General features: G+C 37.9%; 2 protein-coding genes across 5 annotated transcripts in view; one reads left to right on the forward strand and one right to left on the reverse strand.

Moving 5' to 3' along the window:
* Nucleotides 1–20,442, forward strand: part of LOC106085086 (angiotensin-converting enzyme) — a 253,968-nt gene that overhangs the window by 112,965 nt on the left and 120,561 nt on the right. The window lies entirely within an intron of this gene.
* Nucleotides 13,512–20,442, reverse strand: part of LOC106085088 (skin secretory protein xP2) — a 16,629-nt gene continuing 9,698 nt past the window's right edge. The window contains exon 2 of the mRNA XM_013249123.2: nucleotides 13,512–15,353. Within this exon, the coding sequence (XP_013104577.2) occupies nucleotides 14,100–15,353 (1,254 nt within the window). The 3' untranslated portion in view covers nucleotides 13,512–14,099. The remainder of the gene's footprint in view (nucleotides 15,354–20,442) is intronic.

The following is a 20,442-nucleotide window of genomic DNA, read 5'->3' on the forward strand; positions in this document are numbered from 1 at the left end:
AGATTACAATGGTATGTAGAAATTATATCGGACAGACAGACGGATGGACAAACATGCAATTAATTTATAAATGTATTTTTGAAGAAATCAAACTATCGACTTGAAATTTTGTATGAAAATCAAAATTCGAGGATAAACATTCTTGCCCAGTTTTTCAAAAAAGAAAAATCTAATTTGCTAATTTTTCGCACCAAAAGCTTTAATTCTATCTCAAGGAAATTTTTCATGAAATATCCTTTGGAATTGAGCTTTGATGTTATGGGGCCTTCATAAATGCCTTCATTTGTTGCAAATTGAAAGTTACATTTGAAATTGTTACACCCAAGTATCTACACTATTGCAACCCTAACTAACGATCACTAGATATCATTCTAACATTCTCTTATTCCCCCCCAGAAACTTAGCCCATTTGACCGCATTGCATCATTGCAGCTTGCCGAAGCAGGAAATGCAAAATAATTTCCATAAATTGAAACAAACATGAATAGTTTTAATTTTCTGGTTGCCCCCAAAATGCAAATTACCTATGGCCCAATGTTATGCCATGACCATACCTCCCAATCTCTTACAGCCCAACGGCAAACGATTTGCCTTTCCAAAAACCCATACATAGCCCCCAAAGTGGTAATTTTTTAAATCACATATTTTTTAGTATTCTATTTTGTTATTGCCTTTGCACTAAACCAAAACATTTGCTGGGAAACTTGTTTGTTTTTCCTTAGCCTTTCGCTTAAACAAAAAAAAAAAAACGAAAAGCTATACAAAAATATTTTGTCTGACAATATCTTAAATTGAAATCTTAAGTTCATTAAACACCCAACCATGATCTTGTACTACAGAGGCGAGCGAGAGTACAAATAACAGCTACCTTGATTGACTTTAAGACAAATAACCAAAAAATTGCAAGAAAAACACACACTTGTAATACAAAACGATTTAAAAAAAAATAAAAATAAAATGAAACTGTACTAGCGTAGGTAAATGCCAAAGACAAAACGTTTCCTTACGCATGCGCCAGAGATCATGTTAAGCCATAATAGCAAATTAAAATTGGAAAAAAATAAACGCACCTGGCTTAGTTGTGGAAAAGTCTAAGCCTTGCTTACAAAAGTGTCTTTGAGTCATATGATGCAGGAGGGGATCGTAAGGTAAAAGGATGCTGTTAGGGTATATCAAAAAAGGCCCAAACAGCAAATTTTTTTCGAAATTAAATCGACTAAAAAAAAAAACAAGTAAAAAGGCGTTAAGTTCGTCCCGGCCGAACTTTGGAACCCACCACCTCAAGTATATATGTAAACCACCTTTCATCAAATTCCAGTGAAAATTGCTTACCTTACGTCCCATAGCAGTTATATCAATATATGATCCGATTTGGACCAAATACAAATAAGTACAAGTCATTGTTCAATTATATATAACAATATATTGGACTTTTTAGTAGCTATATCTAAAAATAAACCGATCTGAACCATATACAACATGGATGTCGAAAAGCCTAACATAAGTCAATGTGTCAAATTTCAGTTAAATCGGATTATAAATGCGTTGCGTAGCTATATGACAGCTATATCCAAATCTTAATCGATCTGAGTGAAATTGAAGAAGGATGTCGAAAGGCCCAACACAGCTCACTGTCCCAAATTGCGGCGACACCGGACAATAAATGCGCTTTTTCTGGCTAGAACTATGTCATTTCTGGATAGAACTATGTCATCGGCGATATCGGCTCCTTCCATGGGCCCAAGACCCTAAATCGGAGATCGGTCTATATGGCAGCTATATCCAAATCTTGATCGATCTGAGTGAAATTGAAGAAGTATGTCGAAGGGCCCAACACAGCTCACTGTCCCAAATTGCGGCGACATCGGAAAATAAATGCGCTTTTTCTAGCCCCAAAACCTAAAATCTATATGGCAGCTATATCCAAATCTTGATCGATCTGTGCCATAATGCCGAACTATGTCAAGGGGTTTAACCTTACTCAATGTTCCAATTTTCAGCGACATCGGATAATAAGTGCGCCTTTTATGGGCCCAAGGCCCTAACTCGGAGGATCGGTCTATATGACAGCTATATCCAAATCTGGACCGATCTGAGCCAAATTGAAGAAGGATGTCGAAGGGCCTAACACAACTAACTGTCCCAAATTTCAGCAAAATCAGATAATAAATGTGGCTTTTATGGGCCTAAAATCCTAAATCGGCGGATCGGTCTATATGGCAGCTATATCCAAATCTGAACCAATCAGGACCAAATTGACGAAGGATTTCGAAGGGCCTAACACAACTCACTGTCCTAACTTTCAGCAAAATCGGATAATAAATGTGGCTTTTATGGGCCTAAGACCCTAAATCTGAGGATCGGTCTATATGGCAGCTATATCCAAATTTTGACCGATCTGGGCCAAATTGACGAAGGATGTCGAAGGGCCTAACAAATGGACAAGAAAAGACTCCGTGCATAATTTCATCTCAATATCTCTATTTTTGAAGACTGCAGCGTGATTTCAACAGACAGACGGACGGACATGTCTAATCGTCTTAGATTGTGACGTTGATCAAGAATATATATATTGGGTTGCCCAAAAAGTAATTGCGGATTTTTTAAAAGAAAGTAAATGCATTTTTAATAAAACTTTAAATGAACTTTAATCAAAAATACTTTTTTACACTTTTTTTCTAAAGCAAGCTAAAAATAACAGCTGATAATTGACAGAAAAAAGAATGCAATTACAGAGTAACAAGCAGTGAAAAAATTTGTCAACGCCGACTATATGAAAAATCCGCAATTACTTTTTGGGCAAACTAGCTGCTATATAGACCGGTGGTACGGGGTATTATAACTAAGTGCATTTGTTTGTAACATCCAGAAGAAAGAGAGATAGACCCATTGATAAGTGTATCGATCGACTCAGAATCACTTTCTGATTCGATTCAGCTATGTCCGTCTGTCTTTCTGTCCATGTTAATTTGTGTACAAACTACAGGTCGCAATTTTCAACCAATCGTCTTCAAATTTGGCATTTGAATGATTTTCGACCTAGAGACGAAGCCTATTGAAATTGGTAAAAATCGGTTCAGATTTGGATATAGCTCCCATATTTATATGTTCGTTCGATTTGCAATAATACAGCAATAAAATGGCCATTTGTTAACCGATTCGCTCGAAATTTGGCAGGAAAGATTTTCTAATGACCCTCGATATTAGTGGTGAATTTCATAGAAATCGGTTCGGATTTGGATATAACTCCCATAAATATATATTCTTCCGATTTGCAGCAATACAGCAATAAAATAGTCATTTGTTAACCGATTCTTTCGAAATTTGGCAGGAAAGATTTTCTTATGACCCTCGATGTTAGTGGTGAATTTCATAGAAATCGGTTCAGATTTGGATACAGCTCCCATATATATGTTCGTCCTATTTGCAGTAATACAGCAATAAAATGGCCATTTGTTAACCGATTCGCTCGAAATTTGGCAGAAAAGATTTTCTTATGACTCTCGATATTAGTGGTAAGTTTCATAGAAATCGGTCCAGATTTGGATATAGCTCCCACATATATGTTCGTCCGATTTGCAATAATTTAGCAATAAAATAGTCATTTGTTAACTGATTCTCTCTAAATTTGGCAGAAAGGATTTTCTTATAAATCTCGATATTACTGGTGAATTTCATAGAAATCGGTTCAGATTTGGATATAGCTCCCATATATATGTTCGTCCGATTTGCAGTAATACAGCAATAAAATGGTCATTTGTTAACCGATTCGCTCGAAATTTGGCAGGAAGTATTTTCTTATAACTCTTGATATTACTGGCGAATTTCATAGAAATCGGTTCAGCTTAAGATATAGCTCTCATATATATATATATATATATATATATATCGGCCGATTTTAACTCCTAGACCCACTGCAAGCGAATTTATTGACCAATCTTCCCAAAATTTTGTACAACGCTTTCCTCGACGACTTCCACAATATCCATTAAAGTTGATCGAAATCGGTTCATATTTAGATATAACTCCCATCTATATGTTCGTCACATTTTGGGTCATTTGCAACCGTTGTTATTACATTTTGAACATATTTGCTTTGCTCGAAATTTGGTACAGTAATTTTAATAACCTTTCTGAATACATCCGCCGAGGTCCATCAAAATTGGTTCAGAATTAGATATACACCCTACCCTATAAGGTGTAGGGTATTATAAAGTCGGCACCGCTCGACTTTTGCCTTTCCTTACTGGATTTTCCAAATTTATTGTTGGCGCCTTTCTTTCAGGCCCATTGCTATTCATTTCACCCTACCTCAATGCTTATCCCAATAAAACGACTTGTGCCACAAGTCATAACTGAAAACAAAAATTGCAGCGCCACAAAAACAAAGTGGCAAACATGCCCCAAGTGGATTTGTGGAATGAAAAGTTAAGCAGTTGCTAATGTGGGTTTGCAGTATGAAATGAAATGAAAAAAAGTAGTGGTCACTTCTTAGAAGAGGGAAGGGGTGGCCATCAAAGCCATCATCATCATGCCACCACCGTGCCATGATTAATAAGCAACCATTTTAACACAGGATTACGTCACTAACTAGACTCACTAAACCACCACACACTCAAAGCACATCCATAGTAGAGTTTGTTTATTTTGGTTTTTGGGTAAAATGGTTTTTTTTTTTTCATTCGTTTTTCTAACCAAATTGTGTATTTGGCAAATTTTTCTTTATTTGCTGGCAATTATGATACATACGAATATACGGCAATTCAAGTAGGCAAAGGCATATAGTATGTGAGTGATTTGGTGCTTAGTTGGCTATGAGTGAATATTTTTTTTTGTTGCTATAAAGCGGGTAATGCAATAACAATTTCATTTCTATAGGAATTACTACATAAAAAATATTAATTCAAAAAAATTGTGGAAAAAAGTAAGAAAAAAATTTTATGCTTGACTGGTCAACAAGTGTTTGTGGTTTAATGTCTGTTTGAGTTAAGGGGTTGTTTGGGGTTTTTTTTTCAAATTTTCAATTGTCCATCACAATTTGTGTGGTTTTGATTTCATTTGTTTGTCAATTCGCAATCATGGACAAATGTGTGAATTGTCGTGGGAAATTTTTACACACAATACACCTGGCTAATATATGTTTTAATTTGATTAAGGAAGAAAATGTGAGCATAATGGTTTGGAAAGTTTTATATAGCTTACAAATTGCATAAATTGTGTGACCTACTTTTAAAACACACATCAAAATAATTATTACTTATTTGCAGATTGCAACTATTAAATTTGGTAAATGCAGCATTTTCAAGCACTTTTTGTTACCTATGCAAAGTAATATTGAAATAAATTTGTTAGAAAGATGTATAATTTTCATAATGTCAGTTTAATTCAAACAAATATTTTTAAATGTATTTGTTCGGTTTTTAGTTTAGAAGATTATGTTAACACAATTTTTAATACAGTACATATTTATATTGAATTTTTATAATTTTGAAAAAGTCGAATTATTAAAATATTTGTAAATATTGTGTATACAGTACAGTTTATGTTTAGATTATCTTATAAAAATATTAAAGTATACTTTTAGGCTGTTAATAATTTCCGTTAATGCTTTAGCAGAGTTTCCAAGCGTTTCAATATTGTTCCCGTACGCGGCATAAATAATTTGAAACGCTGGTTGTGTTTAAATGTTCCCAAAAACCTTAGTATAAAAAAATAATTCATATAGTCACATTCAAATTACAAAAAATACCATGGAAAGTTGAGACATTAACCAAACATTTCATTAATTCAGCTTTAGGGGCAGCATGCCCCTCAAACGAAATTTTCGTCGCATAAAAAAATGCATTGACGTAGCCTTCAAGTTGCTTTGTGTTACAGGGTGACTAAGTGCAAACCGAAAAAAATATAAATATATGAACAGTATATCTTCAAATACAGTGTACCATTGATTATCCGGGATAGTCAGGACCCTTATTGCCCTTTTGGCAATTTTACTGTCGGTAAAGATGTTCACACTCGACGTAATTTTGTAATTTATTGTAATGCAATTATGTTCAGGCAATTTGAAACAGATCTCAGTGCCTGGGTTCTCAATGTAGACCCCCAGGCCCACTCTGTCCCCTAACTTTGATCCATCCGTGTAACATGATCTTCCTGATGTCATACTAGGGTTCCGTCAATCCAAGACTGTGCCGATGGCAGCAGTGCCTCGCACTCGACTTCAAGGTTCATCTCAGGACAGTTCTGACGGAATTCAAAATGAATTCTGAACTCTCTTTCGGATTTTTTTGTACTTGCTTTTTGTGGCACATTTTTCTTACCAGTACAAAATATTCTCTACAGTTCGGAAGGAATTCTAAACGATGTCTGCGTTGTCGATTGTTATTGTCTTTTTCCTGTGCTAGATTGTTTGCATATTTTTGTTTGTGAACCATTGGATGCCACTGTTGCAAAGAGGGTAGTATCCTTGCCTATGACGCTGAGTGCCTGGGTTCGAATCCTGGCCAGAAAATCAGAAAAATTGTCAGTCGTAGTTATTCTAAGCAGGTAACATTTGTGAGGTATTATGCCTTGTAAAAACTTCTTCCGTTCGGACTCGGCTATACAAAGGAGATTGTTAATGGAAAGGTTCAAGAGTAAATTTGCAATACATTCGAATACTATAAGAATGGTTTTAGAATTGATTAGAATTCGATAAGACAAGTCGGAAAGTACATCCGAATTTAATAAATTTTTATTTCAAAATTCGGTCAGAAATTAATACGACGAGTCGGAAAAAACATTCGAACTGTTAAGGAATTCTAATATACTTTTAGTCAGAAATCTATAAGACAAGTTGGAAACCACATCCGTGATTCTCCTGTTGACAGACCAGAAGATACTGTTTGTAGAGCAACTTTGATCTGTATAGATGTTTTCGTCGATTGTGATACCACAGGAAGATGCCTTCTAGTTCTTACCGTTGAAACATCCAACAACTTGCGAATATTGACATCCGCTAAATAAGACAAGTTCTCAAAGAAATGAGAACCTATAGTTGTCCTTACTTCTATATTTTTATTTTCAAATGCAGCTAAGCCACCATTAAATCTCTGCAGAATATATTTTCGAATACAAACTGCGTTCGACTGTTGCAATGACTCAACTAGAGGGCTGGACTGTATAAAAATTACCTTTTCTGTGTGCCGGGCCAGAGAGATATTTTATCGTGTTTTAGAGCAGACTAGCTCCCAAGACTAACATATGACCCACATCAAACTTTATAATGGAACGAAATCAGTGAGCATTTCTCTGAAGATATGTAAACTAATTCTTCGACCAAGGCTACGAAAATTTGTAGGTTACGGAGTATAGAACAAATTTTTATAGGTAAAAATTTGCTTTTGCAATTGCATACATTTCTTTGCCTATGAATAAACTTGAGGCGCCCAACGTTTTAAGATATGTGTGTATTTTAATAGACATGACTTTAATGAGGTTTTAGTTTTTTTTTAAATGCAGCATACTTTTAGGCAAATCTTTTATTATGAGCAATATCCAGCAAAGGCGATGCCTTTAAAATTGAACAGAGTAAACTATGCACAGGTGCCAATCTAGTATTATTGAACCAAACACAAATAAATTTAAAAAACTCATTAACATATGAAACCTCTCTTCACTGTTTCGTACTTAATTAGCCGTTGGCAAATTGGTAAAACGGACTAAATGTATTGAAGAAGATGGATCTATTGAATTGAACAAAATCTATTAGAAAGTGGATTAAAGAAAGATCCTTTGGGTCCACGACATTTTGGACGGACCTCCACTTATGTGCGAATATTGAATGGAGAGTAGGTTTTTATACCCTCCACCATAGGATGGTGGAGGGTATAAATACTCGTGCTCGTAATCCTATATTTAGCAATAGCCTCGATATCTCACGACTGAGGTCGAGTGCGACCGAACGAAAACCACTTCCATTCCTTCCAGTTTCCTATCATCGCCTCGATTATACAGCGATGGTATGGCCTGCTCCTTTCCTCTATCCATTCTCTCATTGACTTTACTTTCATAGGCGCAGTGGCATCGGCTTAATCTGTATGTCTTTTGGTCGGATATCTAGAATAGTCTTCAGTGACCTAGTGGGCGTGGCCCATGCTAAAATAACATGTTCTGTGACCATGTTGCACTTTTGTCGCCATCGCAGTCTACCAACCACTGAGGTGTAAGTAAGCAGTCGTCCAATCTTGCTCTTGTAGAGCCAGTGGACTTTCCTCAGGTCCTATTTTGAGCCTACGCCCCGTATGCATAGTGCCCACTATTTATGAGCCCTCGGTACGCTCCTGAATGTGACACTTCCTGTTCAATTTTCTGTCCAAGATCATCTCTAAGTATTTGAACTTGTCAGATAACGAAATCGTTCTATTGAAAAACGTGGTGCGTCAAAATGGCCCACCTTCACCTTCCTCATTTCTCTGGTATGCCATCTGCAAGACCCTTTCGACCATTCTGAAAAGCTTGTTCGGATCCTTACGCCTAAGAAGTATTATAACATCAGCATTTGTAATTGGTTATTTATGGTGGTAACCCATAGGAGTAGCTGAAAAATAATGCCCCCCGCGGCGTGCCCCGTGCCACTACTTTCGCCTTTATTTTTAGGTCATGTGACCCACAATTTATCCACCTGTTCCTTAGCATATGGTTTAACCAGTCTCTAAGGATCCGGTCCTGGTATAAGGATTGGATCATTGTGTCGGTCTGTACATTGTTAAAAGCCCCCTCGATGTCAATGCATACCGCCAATGTGTCCGTCTTGATATCAAAATATTCTTCTTCTTATTACTTATGCACAATCTCGTGAAGGGCAGTCCTCATCCACCTTCCCTGCACATACGCGCTGTATTTGAGCAGTTCGCTGTATGTCCTACTCTTTATCATGGTAACCCCAATACGTTCCATTTTATTGAGTAGCAAGGACATAAGGCTTAAAGGTCTGTAGGCCCTTGGTGTTGCATAACTTGCCCTGGTATAAAACCACCCTTGCTTACTGCCATGCTTTCGGAGTATATGCAAGTCCGGTGCAGTCTATGAAAATACTGGTCATATGGGGCGCCAGATAGTCGGCCACCTTCTATAATAACGCCGAAAACAAAAACGGGTAACTTAAATGGTTGAAAGCTAGTCAAGGCTTCCTTTTTCCTTAAATTTGGTACTGATAGGCCTCCGATCCAACTCATAATTCCAAGTTCTCAGGGTCTCCGTGATTCCAGTGTTATTCTGAGAGCAGATACCACATGTTCTCCGTTGTCTATTACTCCCATGTCGTCTACCAGTACTAACGTTTCAGTTTGGAAATGGGTTTTTGAAATAAACTGTTTAATCTTGGCGGTGTTATTAACACCTGTTCGCAGAAAAGCTTCCAGGAGGCACGTTATATCGCTTTGATAATCTTATTGTATTCCTTGAGCCATATGTAATACCATCCCAATAAACATCTGCTTTTTTTGCGGCTTGCTCTGTTATAAGGCCAGCGAACCTCTTTTCCAATCTTGTGAATCTCCCAATCATTTAACGCTTTTCTTGGACTGATTTTCTTTCTCGAAGAGGACAACTATCTTCGAAAGACGTCACTAGTACATTCGTAATCTTGTTGACATTGTCGTCTATGCTTGGACAATCTAATTTATCTAGCCCAAGTCTTCTTTTGATTAGTCTTCGGAATTTTGGTTAGTTGGTTTTCAACTTATTATGGAAGCTTATCGGATTCGGCGCTGGCCGTGCTATTCTAAACCTAATGTAACGATGGTCTTAGAAGGAGTGCAATCTTAAACATCATCGGTGAGATTTTCCGAACATATTGTCAAATCTAAAACCTTCTCCCTGATCCTATTAACAATGGTAGCGAAGTTACCAATTCTAAGTGGTATTAGGTCGTTGGTATTGAAAAATTCTGCTAAGGCTTGGGCCCGCTTTTTTATGTTTGTTTCGGTTCATCCATGGCTTCTGAATTAAGGCAATATGAATCTTTCCCTTGGCGATTTTCACCATCAGGGCGAGTGTAGCTGTCTTGCTCTGGTGAAGATTTATAGGGATGAGCTCAATCATTGGTCCTCCAATAAATAGGCTTCTTGGGAGTGTGTTATGGTCTCATCGTCCGCTCCCTGTTGTTTAGGCTGCATTGAGTCACTGGTTACTGCACTGTCTGATGTTTTAATATTCGGATCTTTTCTTCTCTTAGTCTTCCCTTTATTGGGACAGTCCATAATGGTCTCGTGGTCAGCACCCTGTTAGGCGGTATTGAGTCATCTGCCAATATGAGGATCTTTGCCTATCCTAGTCTTCCCAATCTAGAAAAAGACAGCCTTGGTCCCATAGTGTGCCATGCCTTTAGTCCTAGCCAAATGTGCCGCGAAGACTTGATCAGTGACATTGTCTTCCTCCGTAGGACACTTACTAGAGTCTCCATTGCGGATTGGCTGGCTGGGTCTTCCCAGAGTACTTGAAAGAGGAGAGCTCTTTTTGAACTCATCACCATAGGATAGAGGAATTTTCATTTAGCCATTCAGCTTGCAATACAACGAAATATTCATTTCCGATCCTACAAGTATACATTTTTCTAAGATGATTTAAAGTTGTCCGTGTGTCTATCTGTCTCAACGTCCGTCTATTGTAATCACGCTACAGCCTTCAAAAATTGATATATTGAGCCGAAATTTGGCATAAATACGTCTTTTTGCTGCACGCAGGTTAAGTTATTGAACGGGCTAAAACAAATCATATTTGGATATAGCTGCCATATAGACCGATTTGACCATTAAGGGTCTAAGCCCATATTATCCGATTTCGCCGAAATTAGGAACAGTGAGTTGTTGTAGGCCTCCCGTCATCCGACCCAAACATGTTCAGATTGGACTGTATTGAAATATAGATGCCATATATACCGATCTGCCGATTTAGGGTCTTAAACCCATAAAAGGCGCATTTATTATCCGATTTAGACGAAATTTGGAACAGTGAGTTGTTTTAGGCATCCCGTCATTCGACTGAAATATGCTTCAGATCGGACTATATATAAATATAGCTGCCATATATATCGATCTGCCGGTTTAAGGTCATAAACCCATAAAATATGCATTTATTACCCGATTTCGATGACATTTGAAGAGTTAGTTGTATTAGTACTTAACATTCAGAACGAACCATATTTTGATATAGCTACCACATAGGCTGATCGGCCAATTTTGTGTCTTAAGCCGATAAAAGCCACATTTATTAACCGATTTGCTGAAATTTGAGACATTGAGTTGTTTTGGGCGTCCCTGCATTCGATTTGAATGCTGGACCATATTTGGGTCGATCGGACCATATTTAGATTTAGCTGCTATATAGAACGAACCAAAAATGACGCATTTATTATCTGATTTTGCTGAAATTTGAAACAACGAGTAAGTTTGGACCTCCCGTCGTTCGGTCGAAATATGATCCAGATTGGACAATATTTGGATATAGGTGCCATATAGACCGACCTGCCAATTAAAGGTCTTAAGCCCATAAAAGACGCATTTATTATCCGATTTTGCTGAAAATCAGTGATTTGCTGAGGTTCTCCCTTCATCTGACCCGAATATGGTTTAGATCGGACCATATTTAGATATAGCTCCCATATATAACGATCAGCCGATTTAGGGTCTTAATTCCATAACTTTTGCATTAGTTAACAGATTTCGCTGAAATTGGAAACAGTGAGTTAAATTAAGTCTCTAAACTGAAAATGGTCCAGATCGCACCATATTTTGATACAGCTATCGTATAGTCCGATCTGCCGATTTAGGGTGTTAAGCCCTAATTTACTTGCCGATTTCGCTGAAATTTTGAACAGTGCGTTGGACTAGGCCTCCCGTTGTTTGAATCGGAAACGGTCCACATTGAACCATATTTCGATTTAGCTGCTTTATAGACTGATCTGCCGACGTTGGGTCTAAAATCTGCAAAAGGCTGAAACTATGACTTGTATAAGAGTTCTCAGCACCGGAAAGAAATATGATGCAGACCACCTTATATTTGGAGATAACTTTGGATATGGTAGTAAAGTTGTAATAAAATAAGATGATGAATATATCCATGGTGGTGGGTATCCAAAGATCGGCCTGGCCGAACTTAATGCATTTTTACTTGTTCTTCTTCATAATTTTAGCAGTGTTATTCTTTGATTCTCTGAGATCTGATTCTCTTTCCAGCTTCCGTAGAAGTGCCTGGAATATCAGCCCCGTGCCCCGGATTGCCTTCTCAGTCTTTTTGTGATCTCTGCAAATCCTTCGCTCACTTCTGCCGTCATCCCTCTGTTCTCATCTCTCGATTCGGCTGCGGTGACTGTTTCATTGACACTGTCGATGTCTGATTCTAAATCGGAAACACCATCTTTACTCACAGGCTGGGGTCGAACTGTACACCCCTTTGGTTTATACGTCTCTTCTTCATTAGTTAGTTTGACGACTGGTTGTGCGCTTGAAGCATTACCCTCGACTGCTGTTGCCAAAACACGCACACCTATAGGAGGGGCGATTAAAATGCTATGGTCTGATGCCACCACCGCAGCTGTTGGGTCTTTGGAGTCCATTTTGAGCCACTCCTGAAAGGCTTTAAAATTTTTAATAATAGATAGCTATTGCGAGATACAGATAATTTTCTTCTATAAGCGAAATGATAACACGTCCTCTCTACTCAACGCTTACTAGTTAAATCTCTGTATTTTAATTGGTGTGCATAATTTGTACAAAATCGGTTCAGATTTTGATGTAGCATATATATCTTTCATCCCACTGAGGCGGCAGCCGTTGCCGATGAAGGATTCCATAGAGTCAATCCGGTACGTACAACCGGCTGCCATGGGATTAATCCGATATGTTCTTTTATAGCAGTAATGGCATTAATTTTTCTCCAATCTATACAAAATATAGCATGAGTTTTTTTCAATAGTGTGCAAAATGTCATCAAAATCGGTTCAGATTTGAATTTAACAGCCGTGTGTGTACATATATCATTCATTGTATTGGGTTGCCCAAAAAGTAATTGCGGATTTTTCATATAGTCGGCGTTGACAAATTTTTCACAGCTTGTGACTCTGTAATTGCATTCTTTCCTCTGTCAGTTAGCAGCTGTAATTTTTAGCTTGAAAAAAGTGTAAAAAAAGTATATTTGATTAAAGTTCATTCTAAGTTTTATTAAAAATGCATTTCTTTCTTTTAAAAAATCCGCAATTACTTTTTGGGAAACCCAATATATTCTCTTTTAGAAATTTCACAAAAATTTGTAAGGGGGAAATATGTTATTATGGACCAATCCTATCCTCTGAGCCGTACTTCAAAAATGATTCGTAGTAGGACAAAAGTCCCATCCTTAAGTATTACAACAATTCATTAAAAAAAAAGCGAATACAAGCGAATATTATTTTCATTTCTTTATTTGTCCATTCTTGGTCGTTTTTATTTATTTATTTACACAATACAATTAAATATATACAAAAAAAAAATAAAAAATGAAATAAATCAAAATATAAGCATAAAGATTTTTCGTTTATAAGTAGAAATTTTGTTTCAATCTATAAAAATAAAATATTGAAAGGGACAATAAAACAAATGCTGTGGATTTTATTGCAAATGACAAATAAATCACAACAAAAATATGGGAAAGGGCAAGTTGGACTGAAATGTACGAAAAATCATGAGTATTGATTTGGCAGTGTATTGAGTATGCAACAACAAACGTCTCTCAAAGTCCTTCAAAGTTTAAAGTATTCCCATATTTCCACAACAAATCTTTTTCAAATAATTGCCCCTCTCATTATTCGTTTAGGGTTTCATGACTTTTCTTACAAAGATTTGAATTTTTCGTTTTTTTTTTCTCTAAAAATGTTTTGTTTCGTTATCACACTCTAAAACTAAACAAAAAAATATACAAAAAATTAGATTTACATTAAAAAAGAAACATAAAAATACAGTTTTTTAATAAACGTAAATGAGGCCATTTTAGATTCTAAATAAGGCCAGCGATTTGCGATTAAGAGAAATCTTTGTTTTATTGGTTTTGTTTGTTATGGGTTTTGATGCCGCACAAGAATTTGTCTATTTTTTGTGGTAGTGACCGCCGTGGCCGCTGTGGCCATAACCACCTCCATAACCACCACCGTAACCACCACCATAACCACCACCGTAACCACCGCCATAGGCGAAGCCTCCTACAGCGCCAACATGGCTTTCTAAGTGGACGGGTACTGCAACTGGTACTTTGTAGGGCACTTGTCTTTCGACGGTAACAGGCACATGTTGCTCAAATGGCACTGGCACTGGACGCTCAACGGCCACCTTGACGGGGTAGGGCACTTGACGTTCAACGGGGTAGGGAACCTCCTTGACTACTGGATAGGGTTGGGGTACACCCACTTTAACTGGCACAGCTACGGGGCGATCGACAGGCACTGGCACTGGATGATCCACGGGTACGGGCACATTTACGTTCACTCTCTTCTCCACTGGATAGGGCACGGGTTTCTCAACTGGCACTGGGTATGGCTTTTCCACATGCACAGGGTAGGGACGATCTACGGGTACCTTGAAGGGAACCTGAACAATCTTCTCTACGGGATAGGGTTGGGGCACATGGACGGGCACTTTGACTGGAACTTGTACAACCTTTTCGACTGGGTAGGGTTGTGGCACGGGCACCTTAACGGGTACTTGAACAATTTTCTCTACGGGATAGGGGGCTGGGACGGGCACCTTAACGGGAACTGGACGATCAACATGTACAGGCACTTGAACATGGACAGTCTTTTCTACGGGATAGGGTTGTGGAATATGTACAGGTACTTTGACGATTTCCTTAACGGGATAGGTAATAGTCTTTTCGACGGGATAGGGGGCGGGAACGGGAACCTTAACGGGATATGTAACGGTTCTCTCTACTGGATAGGGAATGTGACGTTCCACCTGATAGGGTACTGGCACATTACGCACAACAGTATTGACTTGGACATTGGTGGGTATAGCACCACCAGCAGCGACGGCAGTACCGCCGAAACCACTACCACCATAGGCAATACCACCACCACCATAGAGGGCACCACCACCACCATGACCCAAGACAATACCACCGCCATGACCCAGAAGGGCACCACCAGAGTGACCATAACTGGCGGGAGCATAGCCATGTCCCACACCATGAAGAATACCACGCTTCTCTTGTTTCTTTTCGACGGTGCTTACAGCAGCCTTAGCCTCGGAGGCGGCGGGTTTGGGTTCAACAGACTTTGTTTCAACAGCCTTCTTGGCATCCTCGGCATGGGCGAGGACACACAGGGCTAAAAGCCCAAAAACGATCTGAAATGAAAGAAAAAGAAGAAAAATTAATTTGGAATTTTGTGAAAGTGAAGTGTGCGCTTTGTTTGTTTATTTTAGTTGTATGTTACCTAGAGATTCAATAAAGGCTGAAGTGATTTTGATGAAATTTTCACAGCATGATGCTTTGGACTGCAGCGAAATTTCGTTTGCATACTTATGGTAACCCAAAAGCCCAAATAATATGGGGAACGACCCGCCCACAAAATCCGTAAAAAGACATATTATTCAGTCAAGTCCTCTAGTGACTCAGGAATTCAAGGTCCAAGACCGGTTAATGTAACAGCTATTTCAAAACATGGACCAATATGACTCATCTACAATTCCAACCGCAGAATTTCAAACGCCTTGATTTACTCCTTCGAAAGTTAGCGTGCTTTCGACTGAGAGACGAACGGACGGTCATGTAAAAACTTCTACCCAAAGAGGGGTCGCACAGCGGCACGCCGTAGTGGCCGCCGAATATAATTTGCAATTATATTCGGCGGCCACTGCGGTTGAGACTTTAGGATTAGAAGAATGGCTAGAAAATAGAAGAGGATCGGATACCTGAGACGACACTTGAGTTTCAGCGTTAGGTACTGCTGCCAGCGGCAAGGTCTTGTAACAACCAGGACGGTAAGGTCCTGTAGATTAACGCTTACTCTGAGGATTGCATGACCCTCATTGTTTGGATGTCGGGCCATAGCGCTGTAACAACCTGGACGGTAAGGTCCTGTAGATTAACGCTTACTCTAAGGATTGCATGACCCTCATTGTTTGGATGTCGGGCCATAGCGGAATAAGGGGAATGAAAAAGCAGACGATTAACCCGAGCTCACGAGCTGTATGACGACGATAGCATAGTAACACGTATCAAAATACAACGGCTGCGTTGGCTAGGTCATGTTGTTAGAATGGATGAGCTACTCCAGCAAGCACGGTAGTACGCGCGAACCGGGAAGACCAAAAGCCCGATGGAAAGATCAAGTGGTGGGGTACACCTCGAAACTTGGTGTAAGAGATTTTAGAATGAGCGCAGAAGATCGAGGCGTTTGGAACGATATTCTACGTTCGTCTAGTGGATCAAATGTTCTGTCATAGCCAATAAAAGTAAAGAAAAGTAAGACGATTTGCACATGAAGGCCAGAGGACTGCGGTCAATAAACGTCACACAGTGGGATGGAAAAAAAAATAAGTGGAAATAAGTCTGCCATTTTGGATCGGATAGAGATATCTTCATGAAATTTTACGTGGTTATAGCTGAGGTGTTATACAATTTATAAGCAGGGCCCTAGAAGTCCCAGGGGGCCATTGGTGGGCCTTCAAAGTTGGTCACCTCGGCCCTAAAAAATTTAGCTCGGGCTGTTAAAAGCGCATTTATGGTCCGATTTTCAAAATTTTGCTGGAAAGTGCTTAAAAAGCCCTAACAAAAAGGGCCCTAATGTGCGGGATATCTTTTATAGTGCCTAAGAAATTTTACTAAAATTTTTTTTTTTTTAATTTTCTTAGAGGCTTTGTTGCTTTTAAAAGCATTTCTGAATCGATTTCAAATGGACTTGGAATGTTAATAAAATTTACTATTTTTTTGTTGCGATATATGCTAAGGTCCGAATCTTCAGTCAAAAGTTATGTGAGTTACAAAAATAAAAAAATTTAAAAAAGTACATTATTGGCATTTTTTCTAAAAAAAGGTAATTTCATTGTTTTGTCTCTTACTGTACTGTAAAGAAGACTTAATGTAGATGCGTTTTAAGTGTAACTTTTGTAAACTGTGTTAACTTTAAAAGGAGATCTGTGAAGTACAATATTGACATTTTTTAACAAAAAAAAAAAAAAAAAAACTGGGAAAACCCTTCGAGTTCTCAAAACGCCAAGCTGAGACCCCCAACCTTATAAAATATTTTCATTGCCTAAGTAATAACTAATTGCATAAAAAAAATTTTGTTTGCGCCTTCCAAGGTTTGATGTCTCTACGGACATTTTACTAAAAAATGCCAATGAGGGTATCTTTATCCGTTTAAAAATGGCAGACTTATTTCCACTTATTTTTTTCCGATCCCACTGTGTGTCAGTGAAACGGTCGTGAGAAGATGAAGCCATTGCTGAAACGAAGTAAGAATAAGGTCAGTAGAGCTTTCGGTATCATTACGGTACACAAAGGACTATGAGCTCACTTATGAGACGATGAGGCGTTGGTGTAATTTCTTTCGGAATTTCTTTGAACCGACTAAGGGTAATGGAATGGAGAACAATAAGGGGTTTTAATAGTAGCATGGAATTAGATTTATTGGGGTTACTATTATAGTGGTTACTTTTTAGTATTTAGAGCTCACAACAAGCCGATTTATGGCTTATGTGTAAGTTCATTGTGGCATCGGCGAATTCATATGCGTCGATTGTCAATCAAACCTAATCTAATTTATATTATTTTACTAGCTGACCCGGGCCCGCTCCGCTGCGCCTTCTTTTACTTTATATGGAACAAAAATTTCCTTGGAATATTTATTTTCGATGATCTTTTAATGAAATACCATGCTATCTTGACTAAGAGTTTAACAAGATAAGTGCCTTTATCTGAATCCCATATGATCTTTATTGGTCTACGAATTTAAGTTTGGATGTAAGGTGTACTCCATTCTTAAAAAATTAATTTCAGCTCGATATTCTCATGATGTCTGATTTAGTGGTGTTTTCGGAGGAGAGGTGGTCCCCCAGATACTTGCCCCTGAAAAAATATCAGCATCGTGCTTTTCTCTCAAATACCATTTATTTAAACCCCATATTGCCATTGGCTTAAGAGGATTTTACAGGATGAGGCGTCCCCCAAACACATGGCCCCAAAATAGGTTATCAAATTCGTTTTCTAATCTCAAATACCTTTCATTTAAGCCACATATTAGTATGGTCGAAAAATCTTTTTCCTTTGGGCGTGTTTTGAAAAAGGAGTGATGCCCTAAATACATCGTCCTACATTTGGATATCAAATTCGTATTCTACTCCCAAATACCTTTATTTGAGCCCCATATTGCGATGGTTACTAAAAAATTGCTATTTGTGGGGTATTTTGGGAAGAGGTAGACCCCCAGACAATTGGTCCCGAAAATGGGTATCAATTCTTGTTCTACCCCGCAAAAACCTTTCATTTAAGCTCCACATTGACATGGTCGGTAAATATGCCCGTTTAAGGGGTATTTTGGGGATTCGGTTGATCCCCCAAACACTAAGCCCAGAAAATATATCAGTAACGTGCTCTATTTTCATATATTGTAGCTTCCATCTAAACCGATCTCCCGATTTGACTTGACTTGAGTCCTTACAAACCACAATTTTTGTCTGATTTGACTTAAATTTTGCATGCTGTGTTCTATTACGACTTCCAACAACTGTACTGTGTCCAAATCAGTCTATAACCCATGTAAACCGGTCTCTCGATCATCCTTGTTCGGTTTCTAGAAGCTTCAATTTTTGCTGGTTTGACAGAAATTTGGTATGTATATATGGGCTAAATCGGAACATATTTAGATAAAGCTGCTATATAATATTGACCGATCTGACTATTTAGGTTCTTAAGCATGTAAAAGCCGCTATTGTTGTCGGATTTCCATGTCCATAAAGATTTCCGATGTCCATATAGACCGATATGCTGGTTTAGGGTCTTAAGCCCGTAACAGGCGCATTTATTATATGATTTCGATGAAATTCAAAAGAGTGATTTATTTTAAGCCTCCCGATATTCCATTCAAATATGGTTGAGATCGACCATATTTAGATGTAGCTGTCATATAGACCAATCTGCTGTTTTAGGGTCTTAAGCCCATAGGCGCAATTATTATCTGATATCACTGAAACTTGAATTGGTGTGTTGATTAAAGCCTCCCGATATCCGATTCAAATATGTCGTCGTTCATATCGGACCATATTTCCATATAGCTGCCATATAGACCTATATGCCGGTTTAGAGTAAGTAGTTTTAAGCCTCCTGTCATCCGACCAGAATATGGTTCAGATCAGGCTATATTTAGATATAGCTGGCATATAGACCGATGTTCCAATTTAGGATCTTAATCCCATAAAAGGAGGATTTGTTGCCGATTTCGCTGAAACTGTGACCTGTATAAGAGTTCTCGGGACCTGCATCAAATATGATCCAGAACAGCTCCCATTTGCAGATGACTATAGATGTGGTAGTGGAGAAGTTATAAAAGAGGATGGTTAATTTTTCCATGGTTTTCCATTTTTACTTGCTTTATTTTATTTTATTTTATTTTGGTTTTGTTTTATTTTATTTTATTTTATTTTATTTTTTATTTTGTTTTTATTTCATTTTATTTTATTTTTTATTTTATTTTATATTATTTTATTGTATGTCATCACATTTGCTTTGCAGGAAGTCCTTTTACAAATGCCTTTGAACTTATACTATATGTAACTCTTTTTTCATTTCTTCCCATAAGACCTTATTTACCATATTCCATTACCAAAGTCATCTACCTGTTTTAGTAACAAACATTCCCCTATTGATTTGCCATATTGCTCAGTAATGTAAGCCATAATAAAATATTATGCAATACCTTATGCACATACTTTAAAAAAATTAGACCAATTTCCTTAAACTAGCACATGGAACGACCTTAACCAGAAACGTGGCCACACCATAAAACATTACGACCCACAAAGACTTCCGTCGTCTGTATGAAATGCATAAGATTCTAAAAAAGGAAACGACGAGTCAGCATAACAACATCAAGCAAAGTAGGCCGTGGTGAAATGGCAAAAATGTGAGTTTGACACAGTAAAAAAGTGCAGTCGGAGACGTGCCACAGGCTCATAAAACCAACAAAAATTAAGTCATAAATAATTGAAATGTTTAGACATCATAAATGGTCTTATTGTTATTATATAATAATTTTTTACTATAAACATTTAATATGGCTTAGAGCTTTGCTAGTTTGTGGGGGGCTTAATACGATACCGGCTTTTTCCTTAACCAAGTGTTTATTCGTTTATTTGTGTTGACTTTGAGCCAAGTTCATTGCAGTCTTTGGTTTTCTTTTGCTGTCTATTTTGTATGGTACTTTTTTCCAGTAGT

Source organism: Stomoxys calcitrans, chromosome 3 (assembly GCF_963082655.1).
Source record: "Stomoxys calcitrans chromosome 3, idStoCalc2.1, whole genome shotgun sequence".
Taxonomy (NCBI): Eukaryota; Metazoa; Arthropoda; class Insecta; order Diptera; family Muscidae; genus Stomoxys; species Stomoxys calcitrans.